We start from the raw sequence: 17,128 nt of genomic DNA, 5'->3' as shown, positions 1-17,128 counted from the left end.
AACGGCCGCTGGTGATACCGTCACTTACACGCGCGCTGTGAGGATAGGAAACGTCACAAGGGCGCGTCAATTTCGTGGTTTTCTTCTGCCTCGGAGAGGAGACTTGTCTGGTAGGCAGGTTGGGCAGTAAAGGCGGAATTAAAAGCAATGACGAGTGAGGGAGCGTGCTGAGGCTTCCACTGAGAATGGGTGGGGCTTGGGTGATGGAAGTTTCTGGTGAAGGGAAAAGCCAATGGAAGATGTGGATCAGATACGTCTATACTGCTGTCTGAAATTGTTTTCATTCCTATCTATATTGCTTTACTTTCCCCAGGAATTCTGTGACAGGGTAATTAAAAAGGTTGTATAAAAAACACTCATAACTGGTTTTGTTGTGCTAAGCACTTTGTGATGACCTCTGGTTTTAAGCAAATACATTGAACTAAACAGGTATTAAAAAAAAAGAGGTTGCCCGTTCATTGTAGCAAAAGGAAGAACCCTGGTAACTGCTGCTTTTCCCCATATACTAGGACAGGGTAAAGACATGTGCCTCTTGGGTTGTCGCAGGCACAGTCCAACCAGCTCTAAATGTTCCTTTCTAGCATTGAAGAAGCAGAAAGTGTCTATGCCACCTTCTCAATTCAGCCTTCCTGGCTACCAATTAAACTGAAGTCCAGCATCACTTCAGATAATAACATCATTTATTCCAGCATTAGCCTGTGCATGCAAACTATTCCTGGGAGAAATTATATTACTTTTTACAGAGCCATTGGACTTCTGTTTAATTTTTCTGCAACAGACTAACATGGCTACCTCTCTCAATTTATTGGCTACTGAGCTATACTAAAGGTGTAGAAATCTTTTCTTAGAGCAGGTCTGGCAAAGGCAAACCTTTCTCCATTGGAAGCAGCACCAGGATGCTTACATTTCCCAAAGGAAAGAGGGGTGTTCTTTTCCACATGAATTCATTTAAATATGTATATTAAAATGACCTGTTACTAAGTATGAAATGTATTGGAATGGGAGTGCCACAGCATAGGAGGTTGTAGGTGCAGGAGGGATGGTGAGTTGCCCCAGTCCCCCTAGCAAACATAGCTCCCCACTAGAAAGTGGGGGCATTGCCTTCAGTCTCCATCCAACAGTGTCATGCAAGATCCTCAGCTCACCCCACCTTAGTGCTAGATCGATAACAGAACCGTTAACTGGGAATGGGATGGGACTCCATGGACTGTGAGGTAGACATCTGCTGAATACAGGTGTATTGTCTTTGCAAACCGCCTGCTGTGTAACTCCTTAGGTAGCTGCAAAGAGTGCATCATGGCTGGGCCACTGAGATGGCTCCAGAAGATGCCTCCCCTCCTTCGTTACTCTGCCCTGGGGGTTGTGAGGTCATCACAGCAAGCTCCTCAAAATGTGCGGGGTCCTGTGTTGAATGACTGCAGCCAAAGCAGGGCCTGGCAGATGCTGCAGGCCAGACATCTTGCTGCCAAAAAAGCCAAAGGTAAGAAAAGAAGCTAGCACTTGCATTTTTGGGTCTCATTTGTGCAGTCATGTACTAGCTTAATTTTTTTTTCAGACCACCTAGTTGTTATGGCTAGAAGTTCTCCCTGCTTCACTCAATAGAAGGTCTGTGGCTCAGTGCAGGTTCAGGTCCCAATTACAAAATCTTGGGTAACTAATGTTAAGAAAGACCTTTGCCTGAGAGGTCCTGCCAGTCAGAGGAGATAGTACTGAGATGGACAAGTGGTCAGACTAGGTATAAAGTCGCTTTTGGTAAGTTAGTTGTGTTACTAACCGGCTTGTTCTCAAAGATGATAGCAGATATAGAGGAGGTACAGGAAATGGCAGTTACCAAAGGGGTTGAAGGACCTTCCTTGTAAAGACACACTTGAAGTTTTTTAGTTTAGTAAAAGACACTAAAGCTGGAGAGGTTGTGGTGGAGTTTTTAAATGTTCTGGTAAGTACACAGATTATAGATAGAGAACTTTCTGTCCATGCTTAATGCACAAGAAGCCATCCACTGATAATGACTGACAGGTTATTCAGGACAGATTAAAACAAAGTGCTTATTTGCACAACCTGTAGTTCAAGGCAAGATTTGGTGATGACCACTGGCATACATAGGGGGATTTAACAAATTCCCAAAGATGGGTACATTGATGGCTGTTGGATGTGATAGCTACGTGGAACCTCCATGTTCAGAGGCAGTATACTACTAATAACTGGTGTTCAGGCAACAGCAGGGGGTGAATGTTGCTTTTGTGCCCTTTTTGTGGGCTTCTGGTTGGCCACTGGGAGAAACAGAATGGAATAGTAAATAGTCTCACCTTGGTGTGATCCAGCAGGGCTGCTCTGTTGTTCTAGGGAATTGCTGAAGAGTTTTTGAGAGGGCCAAGGGCTCAATCTGTTGGAGAGCTCTTGCCTAAGCGCCACTGAAGTGAATAGAAACCACGCAAGAGTACTACTGTGATATAGGGGAACAATTCCACTCCTGTCCTATATTAATTCCTTTGGGAATCTCTGGGCACTTTTGCAGTGAAAGGAAAAGGCCAGGCTCGAGTGAACATCAATGCTGCTTTAGTGGAGGACATCATCGACTTAGAAGACGTTAACGAGGAAATGCAAGCAGTGGTTGAAGCTCTGAAGGAGGATTTTGGGAAAAATGTGAACATAAGAACCAGCCCAGGTTAGTTGCTAGCTGTCTCTTCTCCCACCCTGGCGGCTTCCTCAGACTCCTCTGCATGGCAGGAAGTGGTGTTTTCTTTGTAACCCCCTCCCTCTCATAGTTTTATATGACAGATTAAACAGGCTGTTTAAATCAAATCACATCAAATTTATTATTACGGCCAATTGACCAGCAGTGCAGTAAAATCGTACAATAGTAAAATAGTACAGTCGCAGACAGTCACAGAAAATAGTACAATCATAGTACAAGCCACAGTCCCCTATTAAAACCGTAATTCTATTCCCCAAATTCTAAGTCTTGTCTAAAATTCTCCTCCGCCTGTGCTTTCTGTTAAAAACTTTCGTTTATTTATTACTAAAAAACAATATTTTGCTACTACCAGAGTTACCGACTTCTTGGTGTCTTCCAACAAATATTTCAGCAGCACAGTATCTGCAAATTTCAAGTAATTGTCCAAGGGTTTAAATTGGGCAAGTAAAGGAAAAATTAGCTGGTGTCTCTCTCTACCATAGAGTTTACAGTGTAAAAGAATATGTGTGATTGTTTCAACTTCTTTATCTGCACATACACAGCATCTTTGATGGATAGGCCAACGGAGATACCTTCCTTGCAGTAAGTTAGAAGGGAAGGCATCAAAATGCGCTCTAGAAAAAGCCCATTGGTACTTTTCATACGTAATGTTAGAGAGATATGGTGCTGCTGCAAATCCAGGCCAAGATTTTAGATTACTATACATCTTAGGTAAAAGCGCTCCATCAGTTTGAATCTCAATATCAACCGAGCGCTGATGAACCAAAGATTTTGCTTTAGTCAAACCCATTTCCAAAATATTTTCTGGACATAACCCGATCGTGCCTAGCTTATCTATTATTCTGGTGGACTGGATATGGGGTAGAGGCTAGAGGCGGGGGGGAGGTTGTCAATCCTGTAGGCTTCAGGTGGATTCTCAACCAATAATAGATTGAAATTGTCCAGATTTTCAGTTCCACTCTTGGTACACCAGCCTCCTGGCTGTTTAAATTAAAAGATGGAAGAACTGATACTTTGCAGTGCAGGTTGGAGCTAGGGATGGATTCCAGATTTGCCCCACCTGAGAATCTTTTTTTTTTAATTTTCATCTAGCAGAATGCTGTCTGCATTTCAATAATATGAGGTTTTAAAAATAATAATAATGTTTCTGATTAAGAGAGGGGAAAATGGCCACTTGAGTCTCTGGAAAGAATGCAGACTGGTTGGATACGCGTGCATTGTAACTGTGTCCCTGTTGGTAAAGAGAAAGTTATTTATTTCAATTCATGGCTTTAAACCCCCCCCCCCACTCCCAGGTATATGGCAGCCCCACCAAGGAAGGAAGGTTGGCTGTGGCCCTTCAGGGGACTTACGAAGACAACTGCTGGTGAAGAGTCCTAACAAAATCTTTCTTCACCCTGAGCTTGACCAGGAAGGATCTGTTTTTGCTAACAGCTTCCTGCAGAAGGCCGTGGCAAGTGGGAGATGTCAGAAGCATCTAAGCAAACTGTTTGCAGATGTGACAAGGAAGGGAGTTGTCAGTTACCAGCAGGGCCAGGCAGGAAAGATGCAATTGCCACTAAATTAGCCTCTTGCAAATTGCCTTCAGGATTAGGGTGGGGTGGAGAGATACACAGGGGCATGTTTCGCTAAAAGCACAGATCTGTGTGGCCACTGAGCAACTCCTAACTGTGTTTAAGGAAACTTGTTCCATAGAGACATCTCAGCTCAGTTTTAACAGGCAGAAATGAATGCAGTGCTAAAGCATCCATTTGACTAGACTGTATTTGACATGACGCAATCACAAGTGTGAGACTTAGCTCCAAATGCATTACAGAAGCCCTTTTACAAGTTGTCTCCTCATGCTGAACTCTTTATCTCTCTGTTCCAAGGGCCTCCTTTTTCCCCTCAACCTTTCTGGCTGGTAACATTCTGTAGCAGCCATCACAAAAGCAGATTACAAAAATTGCTGATGGAGGGAGTGGGAGTTTGAAATAACAACAAGTTGCATCTGGTGTTAACAGTGTGCTGGGCACTGTACAGAACCAAAGTAGTAGGGCTAGCAACCCATTAGAGGTTTCAGTGGTTTTGTTTACTTAATGCATTCATATGCCGGCTTTACGTCAAGACATCTGAGGCAGGTTACCATTCAAATTTGAAAAGACCAAACAACAAACAGTTTAAAAAAAAACTGTCTTGGGCCATTGTTTGTCTAGCTGTGAGTTGATGGTATGAAGTCCTTGACTTGGGTATCTCTCCCTTGCCTTCCCCTCAAAGCACAGTGGCCCTCAGAAAGATGGAGGAGGGGCCACCTCAGCTGGTTTCTCTCCAGCCCGTCATGGCTCCTTCAGAAGCTGGTGGCCTGGGCTTCTGCTCTTAAAGATCTTTAATTGCTTGGCTTTACATGATCAATCAATTGGCAGAAATTTTAATCAGCGAACATTTTCAGTGCTTGGCTAGTTTATCAATGTTAGATAAATACACATATTATCAGTAGGTACTACACAGCCGCTGTGTCATGGGAAAGGATATTAAGAAAGCTGGTAGCCAGAGAAAATTTTGGAAACAGGAGGACCTAAAAGGTGTTCCTGTTTCTATCAGGAGAGTATTGTTCTGTGCCAAACTGATTCCAGAAAGGAAAATGTATGGGCATGAGACTTGGGTAATTTCCCCTGATTTTGTATTGGCATCCCACCACTATCACTACTTGCTGTGGGCTCTCACAAGTTACTTTTCCTTAATTTCATTATCAAGATGAAATTCCCAAAATGGTGCACAGAATGGTGGGTTTTTTAAAAACAGAACCCCATAAGCAGAAAATATCACCAATAAGACAGCTGGTCAGCAGAAAATATATCCACTCAACAGTAACTGCAGGAAGGCCTCTGGCTTAGAAGAGAGGCAGTCAACAGCTTGTTGCTGTGTTCGTTTCCACGAGTGCCAAAATGCCAACAGGTATTGTCACGATTGCACTTTCTTCTTTCAGGGGCTCTTGATCACGTCATTGTTACAACCAAAGATGGGAAGTTTCCTTTAAACCAGCTTGGGCAGGTGTCCCTGAAGTCTCCCCAGCTCATCCTTGTCAACATGAGCAACTTCCCAGAAGTAAGTGAATGCTGTGGAGGGGGTCCAGCATGCGTGCAGGGCTGTGCCAGAAAAGTGCTTAAGAACTGTGAGAGCCAGCCAGTCCCCAGTTCAGGTCCCATAGCTATGACCTCACTGGGTGACCCAGTGTGCTGCCTCCCAGCCCACCCCTTGAGAATCCTCTACAACGGTAGTGGCGAACCTATGGCACGGGTGCCAGAGGTGGCACTCAGAGCCCTCTCTGGGCATGTGTGCCATCGCCCCAGCCAGGCCCAGACCATCATTAAAGTGTCAGTTTCTCTGCCAAATAATTTTAAGTAAATGAAAGCATTTGGGATTGCGTTCCTTACTTTGTTTGGATCATCTTAAGTTAATGTATGAGTTGTTTTTTCTAAAGTAAAACCTCAGTATTCAGGTTAAATTGCCGTGTTGGCACTTTGCGATAAATAAGTGGGTTTTGGGTCGCAGTTTGGGCACTCGGTCTCTAAAAGGTTCGCCATCACTGCTCTACAACATCTTGGTGCAAGCCCCAATTGCAGTATGACTAAGGGAGGAGTTGGGGCTGTTTTGCATGTGAAGAAGGCCCCAAGTTCAATCCCTGGCAGCTTTAGGTAACGAATCCTGTGCTGAAGGTGCTGGGAAAGACTTTTCTCCAACTGAGACTCTGGAGAGTGCTGCCAGTCCAAGTCGACTGCACTGAGCTACATGGACCAATGGCAGAGACCCTAAAAGGCTATTTCTGGCTGCAGAGAGATGCTTAAAAGTAGCTCCTAAAGTTTCGAAGGAGTGGCTGTCTGGTGAGGTGGACTTCAGTCATCTGTCTGGCTCATCACCCCTCCTCAAAGCTAACAAAACCAGAATTCTTTCAAACGCGTACCACAAATGTGGCTCGAGTGTCCCCAAGCCCAAAAAGAACACACGAGTTAAGTGCCAGTGAGGAGAATAAGTTCTTAAGGTATTTATTGCAACAAATAGAAAAACAGTTTCAGGCCAGAATTGCCTGTCAAAAATTGACTGCTTTCTGAATAATAGAAGGAAGAACATAAGATTTTATACCCAAAATGATACAAGCAAAAGATAACAGGGAGCGGTGGCGCAGGGAGCAAAAGCACCTGCCTTAACATATAGCGAACAGCCTGTAGGCTGTTCGAGACCCACCGCGGCCGGAGTGAGCACCCGGTCCTAGTCCCAGCTCCCGCCCACCCAGCAGTTCAAAAGCCTTAAAAAACAACTTGCGAGTAGATGAATGGGTACCTGCCTTAGAAGGCAGGGAGCACCCTCCTCCATTGGGAGGTGGGGTGGGACTCTAGCAGCGGTGATTCGGCGAGTGGCGGCGGCGGAGCGGTGTGAAATGGCAGCGGCAGGCGAGGTGGCAAGCGGACGTAAAGAAAGATGTAACATTGAGCGGTGGACCGGCAGCAGAGGCGGAGCCAGGAAGCGCAAAGACCCAGCGGCACAGCAGAGCCTGAGGGATGGAGCCGCACTGCGGTCGGCGCGACGAATGCCCCTTCGACTCCAGAAGACCACCGAGAAGTCTGAAGAAAGAGTGGATGGAGAGGCCGAGCTGAAGCCGGGAGCCGAGCCGAGACAAGCTGAGGAAATACTAACTGAACCGCACTGGGTGCTGGTAGGCAATCCCACCCCAATTATGTATGTGCCCATAGTTAGGGATAATAAACTATGTAAGCCGCTCAGAGACCCCGTGGGAGGGGTTCGAGTGGGATATAAGCTGAATGTAAATAAATAAATTAAATAAATAAACATACAGAAATCTTAATTGGTTACAAATGAGATAGCATCATTTGAGTAGGCATACATTCATTGACTAATTACAATGGGAGGCGTAGTTACATTATATCTCAAATGTTTACTTGATGTAATCTTCAATTTTAACCATACCCAAGCAAAAGGTGTTTTCAGATAAGGAGCATAAGCCCCCTTTGGACCAGACTCTTTGGACCCCAATATCAGCAAATGTATATAGTATGTTACAGAGTGTGCAGAATCCAGCATTTCATGATGCTTAATTTGGATTGCCTGGACAAAGCTTTTTAAAATTCGTCCGTCCGTCCCCCCCGCACAGAGTACCCACAGCACTGACAGCCTGGCCTGTGAAAGGGACTTAGTGCCCCATCGTATCCCAGCCTGCCTGTCACCTTTGCCTCATGTCAGTGACTGTGGCTGCAGCGTGAGCCTTTCAGACGCAGTCTGAAAATCTGCAGCTGTAAAGAACAGGCAGCGTGCTAATCCCCCTTATTTTCACACTTGCCCGCTTGCAATGTGGCAATGTGGAATGAGTTAAACAGTTTAACTCTTCCCTTTATGTTCCTGCCGCGTGGGATCTTTGGCACGCAGAAATACTCTCTCGGAATCTTTCATCTCCTTTGGCCCTTTGCTTTGCAAAGTCCAGGCGCTCCCCCCCCCTCGAGAGTTTGCTGTGGTTTTTTGATCTGTGTTGCCTCAAACCATCTTTTTTTAAAAAAAAGTTTTCGTTTTTGGTTTTCGCTTTCTTCCACTACCCCCCACTCCACTCCAGCCACTTCACTGATACCTTGATACCAAGGGGGAGGCTGTGCCGTGCAATTCAGTTTGATCAAAGCAGTCTCCGTCAATGTCACTTCCTGGTCTCGCTGGTAACCCAACTAAATGTTTCCATGTTCTGTCAAGATGGATTGCTCCCCATTGATGGAGAGCTCTGGCGTCTGGCAATAATTATTTACTAATTCCTTCTGCCTTTTTGATCTTGGCTTTGCAGAGCGCAGCTGCAGCTATCAAGGGCATCCGAGAAAGTGGAATGGACCTGAACCCGGAAGCCGATGGGCCGATAATTCGAGTGCCCATTCCTAAGTAAGCAATTTCAGTGACTCTCTGTCTCTCTGCAGGGCGGTGGAATGTGATGTCACAGGTGATCCTGGGAGAATCTATTTCACATCCTGGATTTTGCTGTTGGAGGAGGAGGAAGGGGGGGGGGATCCCCAAAGCTTCAGAGATGTATCTTGAGGAATGGCTTCCAGATACCACAGCTGTTGGCCAGAGGTTTAAGAGACCTTCCCTCTTGTCTTCTTTCCTGTTTCCCCTGGCCCATAGGAGGTATTTTGGCAGTGGGTGGCTCCAGGCTTCTGCTGTGCCTCCCAGAGTCCTGCTGGTTTAACTTTCCTTGGGCAGCCAAGAAACAAGATCTGGGTGGAGGTGGGAAGAGTTGTGTAATGACACCAGATCAAGGTCTTAAATTTCACTACTGCCGCTTTCCTGTGGTGCTTTTGAAACATTCTCATGATGGGGCCAGTGGCGTGTTTTGGGTGCCTACAAACCTTGGCCCTGAACTATCTGCTTGTAGTCCAGGAACATAACCCAGCCCAAATCCCTGGGCTGCTGTACACATTTTGAAAACAGCCACCCATTACCAAACTCAGACCAGTATTCAAGCCCGTATTCTGCCAGCTTTAAGTCCACTCCTCCAAAAGGTGGCCTGGACAGAAGAGACTTTCAGTGAATTAGAAAGTTCCAATGGACTGCAGCACTTGAAAAAAACGGGAGGTTGGTACCTTAAGCACTGGAAACGTTTTCCAGCTCTTTGCAGAACTGAACATTTGCGATGCCTGCAAATGAGGGAACTGAAATAAGTTTCTAGTCCTGCCTTTTAAGTACTGTTGCAAAGGAAACTTTACCTTTAGCAAATCTCTGATGGGAACGTCTAGGGCAGTTATCTCTAGTTAAGCATGAGAGGCAGTGAAAACATTCCGAATGGTGTGTGTGTGCTGGGGGGAGATGATACTCAGGGTGGTCCAGTGAAACTGATGAACATCAGTTGAGAACTATCAAAGGGAAAGTTATCCTTTTTAAAATGTAATTTAATGCTGTAATTACACTGTGGTTAAACTCTGGCCTGGTCTAGACAGCAGAGTGAAGTGGTAGTGGGGGTGGAAGAGTATGGAAGTGGCAGAATGGACTTCAGGCTTCAGACTGCAGAGGAGGGATGACATTTTCCAAAGTTCCTTTAGCTTAAGAATCCCCCGTAAGTGGGGGAAAGTAGCACAACATGCAGAGACTTCAGTAGAACCATTCCTGCAGATGTTCTAGTATTAATTTGCAGGGTCTTTCTTTCTTTCTTTCTTTCTTTCTTTCTTTCTTTCTTTCTTTCTTTCTTTCTTTCTTTCTTTCTTTCTTTCTTTCTTTCTTTCTCAGAAGGGACGTGAATGCATGGAACTGCCATATACTGAGTCAGGCTGTTAGTCTATAAAGGTCTGTTGTTTGCTGTACCTGGCAGCACAGTCTCAGGTAGAGATCTTCACATTGCTTACTATCGGTTTCCTTTAATGGAGATTTCAGAGATTGAATCTGGGACCTCCTGCATGCAAAGCAAGTGTTGTGCCCCTGAACCAAGCGAGGCATACCTCTGGCTAACCAATGCTGAGGACAGATAAAAATCTGTCATTGTGCTCTTGGTTACATTTTTATCTTCTTCCTCCAAGGAGCTTGGGGCCACATGTGCAGTGTTCCATACTTCCATTGAATAACAACCTTTCCCAAACAGTGGGTCAGGCCACTCAGGATTGTCTCCTTTCATGGGCTGTGTTTCTGGAAAACAGTCTTTACCAGCATCTTGACACCCAAGGGCCTTTAGCAGGAGATGCCAGGGACTGAACCTGCTGTATAGGTGCTCTGCCACTCAGCCACTGACCTTTGTGCAGTAGGTTAGTCTAAAGCACACACAAAGCTTCAGCATAGCAAAAATCCTACTTTTCAGAGATCCCCAACTCCAGCACCATGAGGAACAGCCCTTCCTTTCATGATTCTCATGCATTTTGCTCAGAAGTGTTTAACAGTGGCTTTTCTCCCCCAATTACACCAGTCCCATTCTAGTTAGCTGCAGCTCAAAGACTTCCTCCCGCACTCTTCCTTTCTCTGTTCCCTGCCCCTCTCTCCCTTTTCTTCTCCCACCTCCTTCTGAAGGAGACAGCTATTATCCTCCTAATTGCTGAGGATTTCGGGTGGCTGCATGGCAGCTTGATTGTTAGTGAGTTCCCAGGTCATCCTCCGATTTGAATTACAGGGGAAGAGAAACCCCCGGAATGGGAAAGGAAGACTGCCATAATGTTTCTCTTGCATTGTCTTTTGTGACAACAGAGCTGGAGCCTGGCTAGTTCTCTCTGGAGCTGTTTCTAGTCATTGGAAACTGAGCTTCAGCTCATGCTGCCAGCCTCATCCAGCCATTGGCATTAGCAGACTCGTTTTCCCTTGGAGATCCTTGTGTGGGACCATGTCCCCAAATATAGGGGTCAACAGGGGCTGAAGGGATGCTATCAATCCTTATCAGAGGTTATTCAGTTATCTTAAGAGTAGAGACGTAAAAGTCTTTAAGAAACTGATGGTGGGTGGGTGTTTTCTGGTGTTTTTAAAGAAACAATAACATATGAAAATATTGCTTATCAAGCCTAAAATTATTTTACTGCTTTAACAGCATAAAATGCATGATTGATAATTTAGCATATACAAGTGTACTATTTGGCATATTTATGGAATTTAGGGAAATGCAGCAATGCCATCCTAAATAAAGATACACCCTTTTAACTCTGTACTGTATATAGACTCATTTTCTGCAAACAAAGTTGTGAATATGCTTGATACTGGAGAGAGAAAGGGCTGCAAACTACTGTGCCTTGTGCTACCTTAGAACATGTATGTACTTTTGCCATCTGAGAGGTAGAAAAAGGCTGAAAACAGAAAATGCAATTTTTGTAATAAAAAGAAAGTGATATTTGGACAGAAACAGCCTCATATGGGCACAGTAAGACCAGCAGGATATTTAGATATCAAATTGAACTTTATAACCTTGGAAAATATTGAACTCTTAACATAAGAACATAAGAGATGCCAATGTTGGATCGGGCCAAAGGCCCATCCAGTCCAACACTCTGTCACACAGTGGCCAAAAATACCAGGTGCCACCAGGAGGTCCAGCAGTGGGGCCAAGGGCACTAGAAGCCCTCCCACTGTTGACCCTCCCAAGCACCAAGAAGACAGCATCACTTGCCCCAGAGCCCCTATCTATACCTTGTGGCTAATAACTCTTCATTAGTGTGTGATCATACAAATACCATATTGTAGACCAAATTGGTCACATTTTAAACCTATGTCATATATGTCTACAAGTATACATAGGAGTTATGTAGGGCTGTCAGTTGTCTTGCATGAAAATCTTCATACTAGATATTTTGAGTAAAACCTGGTTTGTAAAAGCATTTCACTCATTTCAATAGAGTAAATATTTCATAGGAATTTGTTTTTACAGCTTTCTCCAATTTCCAGTCCCCCCCCCCTTGGAAAAATTGTGAAAAGTCCTTTGTGGAAACTTGGTGTGGGGACACAATCTGTTTTACAAATTTTCCCAGGCCTTCACATCTACCTAAGAGTCCTCGATGGTGGCTTCAACAACCCACTGCGTCCTCCCCTCTGGACTTGCTCACCAGCAGTCAAGGCAACCAGCTTGCTTTTCAGCTGCTGGCCTGCTTGTTTCCCAGAAAGCTGCTGTCTTGGGCACCCTTGACTTGGCCTTTACCCTTTGCCACTTGGCTTTGATGCCATTCAGATTTTTCCATCCAAACATGCATTTTAAAAAAGCCTGTCCCACCTCTCAGGGTGGCTTATGGTAGCCGAAATGCATACATTGGGTACCCGCTGATGCCTTGTTCCTTTTGCCTCTTGCTTATCAGAGTCACCCGGGAACACAGGGAGAAGTTGGCCACACTTGCCAAACAGCTCACAAACAAGGCCAAGGAGTCCCTGCGGAGAGTCCGTGTCAAGGCAGTCAACCAGACCAAGAAGGCCAAAAGCACCGTGTCAGAGGACACCATCAGGTTGATCGAGAAACAGGTACCAGTCCATTTACTGCTGGGATTGTCACCCACGGCCCTCAAGCTACACAACCAGCATGGCATCCACAGGCAACTGCACCAAAAACTAGTACCAAAACACACATGAACAAAAGTCCTAATACAGCTTGTGTGGTTATAATACTACACAGACCTTTGGGGCTGTAAGGACCACAGAATGCATTGGGCAGGTTGCCACACTGATATCCTTTCCGCCACCTATGGGAAGATAGTGCATCAGGAAGAACGATGTGTAGTCAAAGCAAGTGGTTTCTTTGGGCAGGTATTCTGAGATGATATAGTCCCCTGGAGGAGAGGACTATACCATATGTCCTTTCAAAACCTTTGAATAGTTTCCCAAGCTGCATTTGAATTACTGAGAGACACTTCTGGGTAAATAGACCTTCCACGTAGCATTTACTTCAGGGGTTCAAAGCTGTTATCGTAAATTGGCCAAGTCACTCTTACCACGACCCTGTACTGTAAGTCAGTGTTGTCTCTGTATCGCAAGGGGAGGGAGACTGGCACTTGCCTGAAGCCACCGCCTCACTTGTTGGCTGAAGCAAGCTGCTCTCAGGAGCTTTATGGCTCACTTTCTTGGCTGTTACGCTGCGCCACTTCTTAACTGCGGCGAGAACCGGGAGGAGTAAGCAATTACCCTGCCAGTTCACTACACTTAACAGTGAGAGAATGCCTGTAGCTCCCCTCAGCAGTCATTGACATGGCCCCATAAACATCTGGTAATAGACTGGCTGGTTGGTGGGTGGGTGGGTGGGGGATTAAAAGTGGCAAAAACAAAAATATAAACCTGGCTGCCACATTCAATTGCTCTTGAGATCTGGCGATGGTGTGCTCGCTTTCAAATGTATCGATACCCGCCCCCCCCCCTTTCAAAAGGAAAGCAGTCATGCCATTATTCCTATCTGCTTCAATCGTAACACTACAGATCCAGCAAATGACGGACGACACATCAGCTGAGATGGACAAGCTGCTGGCGGCAAAGACCAAGGAGCTGCTCGGGTAGCCCATGCCATGAGGGTGGGTGATTGGGAGCCAGGAAGAGCCACAGACTTCCTCCTCCGCTGCTGGACTGTCGCAGCCACTCAAGCGTGTTTTTGAGCCCCAAGCAGCTGACTTGCCCTTCCATCCGAACCGAGTGAAACCCCAGGGATCAAGGCTTGACATTGGGGGAGCTTCTGTCCTCCCCTCCCAGCTTTGGCATCAGACAGTGACTCTCAAAGGTGGCTTATATCCTGTTCAGAACCGAACACTAATCTTGGCCACCGCCTGCAGTCCCAGGAGCTGCTATGTCCTGGTGAAAAGGACCTTTTCCACCACACCACCAGTGGAGTTATGGTGAAGTGCAGCTACGCAGAAACCAGATATTGGATGGGGGGAATATTTAGTCTTGCCTAGTGGAGGCTCAGACTTAACAGTGCTCGTAGCGACAGTGAGGCTGCCTCAGCTGTTGGCCCCTTCTGGAGTCTCTGCCAGCTCCTCTCCGCCTTGCTTGCAACTCCTCCTGGAGCCCGTGCTAGGGGAAGGAGGCAGCAAAGTTCACTGGCTGCTATATGAACCTGTCAAGGATGTCGTATGCGGAATAAAGTCTTACGGGGGCTTTGAAGCCTCAGGATGCCCCAGTGACTGCCCTGGATCTTTTGGGAAATGTCACACCCAGAGAAACGAGTTCAAGCGTGGAGGAGTCAGTGTGACCCCACTGAACTTGGGTCATCGCTTGTCTTGTGAACGTACTAGCAAACGTTTTCTCTTGGCTGCCCATGCCTCCTATGATCCTGTGGTCCATCAGGCCCTGATGCCATTCTTCATTAGAAATAAGGTGCGAGGGAATATGAATAAGCCGTGAATTAACAGAAGGGCAAAGCATAGTACTGGGTGCAGAAGTAACCTTCCTGTGACTCTCGACTTCCATTTTAAAGAGCAGTTGCTAGTCCTTATTGGTATACAGTTATGCAGGAAAGTGTCTGGTCAGTACTCAGTGGATTCTTTGGAGCCAGAGGTGGTGGAAGCAGACTTCCATTGGCTGAGTGCCCTGTATAACACCAGGCCCATCCCCAGCAGTGTTCCCGCTAAGCTGAGTTAGTGTGAGCTAGCTCACCGTTTTTTAGCCTCCAGCTCACACACTTTTGTCTTAGCTCAGGAAGGCTGGCTCTAGACCAAACTAATTCCTGCAGCAGCCAAAGCGTTCAATCACAACTTTAATGCCAGCAGCTCACAAAGTAGAATTTTTGCTCACAAGACTCCACAGCTTAGAGGGAACATTGATCCCCAGTATCCAAATTCTCTCTGTTTCCATAATTTTTTTGTAGCGCTGAGCATATGCAGCCATGCTCATGCTTGTGTGTGTACACATGAGGAAATGTGGTGCCTGGGAATGGGGTGGTGGAAACCTTTGCAGGGAATAGTTAGAGGATGGCATGTTAGTTCCCTACAAACTGCAAATCTCACATTGTAGTTCCCCACCCCAACCCCACCCCAGATCATCTGCATGCCTTGCAGAAGTGGTAATAGGACAAAGGCAAACAGTGATATTCAGATGGGCAGAGTTGCCAGCTCAGGGTTGGGAAATCCCTGGAGATTTTGGGGATGGAGCCTGGGGAGGGAGGGGACAAGGCCATAGAGACCAACTTCTAAAGCAGCCATTTTCTTCCAGGAGGCCTGATCCCTGTCAGCTGGAGGTCAGTTATGATTTGGGGAGACCTCCAGCGACAACCTGGAGGTTGGCAACCCTGCTTGAGATGGGATTTTGTGGGGCTACATCCTTATTAGTTTTGTGTCTGAGCCTGGGGACAGCTGCTCCTCTTTTGGAAAGGAACTTTTAGCAGTCACACTGCCTAGTGCCTCCTTACTGCTACAGAATGCTGGGAAGTTTTGCCCATCTTGCTGTGGCAGAGCTCGCAGGACATTTCTGAAGAGGAGGGACACACGCAAGTCCTAAACAGCAAACTAGGCCAGTAGCGAGGCATCGCCTATGACTCCACTAGATTGTGGTGGGAGAAGTATATTCCCCCCCCCCTTCTTTTGCAGCTGGGATATGGGTGGAGGGGGAGATTTTGTTTGATAAATGTACAACTAGTTAAAAGTTCTGAGCTGAAAGCAATTTGCAGAACTGGGTGAGGACTGCAGGCGTTCATTTTCCCTCTATTCATTTATCAAGAGGCGCTTCTGGCCAGAATACACAAAGCAAAGGAATTGTTGACATGTGGGGTCCAAAAGAGAGAGGAAATCTTTCATTTCTGCCTCCTTTCTTCCCAACTTCTGCGAACCGGCAAAAGTTAAACTCACTGCTTTGTTTATTTGGAAAGTACAAAGGACCCTGAGCCACTGAGACCAGCAGGCACGGAGGAGGTTGTCTTGAAAATATTTGTGCCCTCTCCCTGCACCCCAAAGGCAGGAGTACCAATGTGCATGGGGCCATGGGTGCAAGATCTGTGGGGCATGCTTGGTTTTCCAAGAGTTATTCTGTTCCCCAAAGTCTCATATGCACAGACACATGCTGCCTGTGTAGTGCATGCAGCTCAAACTGGCAAGGTTTGTGTGAATGGGACTCTCTGATGGAGTCGCAGGAAAACACGTTTCAGATTTCCATCCTCAGAACTACCCTATGAGAGAGGTCGTCTGGTCCAATGCCAACCAGTGGGCTTTAAAGCTGGGCAAGGATGACTTTCCACTGCCAGTCACTGAGCGTCGCATCCATCCTGCAGTGGATAACCAAGCAAGGCTGATGCAAGTGCCGGCCAGCTCTGTTGATTCAAACTCATGCCCACCCTCAGCTTTGGGGAGTTAGCCATACCTTCAGGCTGACAACCGCAGTCCCAGCAGAGATGAAATGGAAAACAGGAGGAGGAGGAGGTGCTTTGAGTTACACAGGGCCCCTCCACAGAGTTAAAAACCCAAGACTGCACTTCAAAAGAGAGGTGATTGCTCTCCTTGTGAGCTTGGGGGGGGATGGGAGAGACAGCGCGATTGCTTTTGTGCAAAGGATGGTAGAGTCTCTTCTCTGATTGGGAGCTTTCTGGATTTGTATCAAACAGATCGTCCAGGGCTGGCGTGTCAGAGTTTACAAGGCGCACACATCTTTGACAGTGTGCCTTGCGAAAGGGGGAGAGGATGGGGAAGAGCCCGCCTTGGCGTAATCGCCTGCCTCCCATATTCAGTGTTGATTAGACGCGCTTTTGGGCTGGATTGTCAGGAGGCTGAAGTGCTTTTTTTTTAATCACTACAGAAGCTCATTACGGCTTTGCAGTGACTCTCTCGTCCTCCAGTTCTCCTTTCAGATTAGGGCCCATAGTCGGATGAATATTGGATGATTTCATTACATACAAATGCAATCAACAGTTTTGCATAAAATTTCTGCTCTTTTTCTCGAGTTTCAATTGACCCCGGCACCCGTGGCGGTAGGCGCAATACACATGCAAATGAGCCCGTGCAGCAGCAGAAAAAGGGAGGAAAAAATGTCACTCTGAAGCAAAATAAAACT

At 46.3% G+C, this 17,128-nt stretch overlaps 1 protein-coding gene across 1 annotated transcript; it reads left to right on the top strand.

Moving 5' to 3' along the window:
- Positions 1 to 55: 55 nt before the first annotated feature.
- Positions 56 to 14,610, top strand: MRRF (mitochondrial ribosome recycling factor). The gene is made up of 7 exons (XM_015418421.1): positions 56 to 110; positions 1,277 to 1,480; positions 2,516 to 2,665; positions 5,661 to 5,779; positions 8,514 to 8,605; positions 12,472 to 12,631; positions 13,577 to 14,610. Exons 2-7 carry the CDS (start codon positions 1,297 to 1,299, stop codon positions 13,652 to 13,654), a joined length of 783 nt encoding a protein of 260 aa, XP_015273907.1. The 5' UTR covers positions 56 to 110; positions 1,277 to 1,296; the 3' UTR covers positions 13,655 to 14,610.
- The last annotated feature ends 2,518 nt before the right edge of the window (positions 14,611 to 17,128 follow it).

Source organism: Gekko japonicus, unplaced genomic scaffold, assembly GCF_001447785.1.
Source record: "Gekko japonicus isolate JY-2015 unplaced genomic scaffold, Gekko_japonicus_V1.1 scaffold127, whole genome shotgun sequence".
In the NCBI taxonomy this organism is placed as follows: domain Eukaryota; kingdom Metazoa; phylum Chordata; class Lepidosauria; order Squamata; family Gekkonidae; genus Gekko; species Gekko japonicus.
The sequence above is the reverse complement of the archived record's forward strand: the minus strand, read 5'-3'. Positions and strand labels throughout refer to the sequence as shown.

What these genes read in the sequence shown, in the direction of transcription:
- MRRF (XM_015418421.1), top strand. Translation starts at nt 1,297, where the DNA reads ATGGCTGGGCCACTGAGATGGCTCCAGAAGATGCCTCCCCTCCTTCGT. An exon ending in TGCTGCCAAAAAAGCCAAAG is followed by an intron (nt 1,481 to 2,515) that starts GTAAGAAAAGAA and finishes GCACTTTTGCAG; the next exon opens with TGAAAGGAAAAGGCCAGGCT. An exon ending in ACATGAGCAACTTCCCAGAA is followed by an intron (nt 5,780 to 8,513) that starts GTAAGTGAATGC and finishes TTGGCTTTGCAG; the next exon opens with AGCGCAGCTGCAGCTATCAA.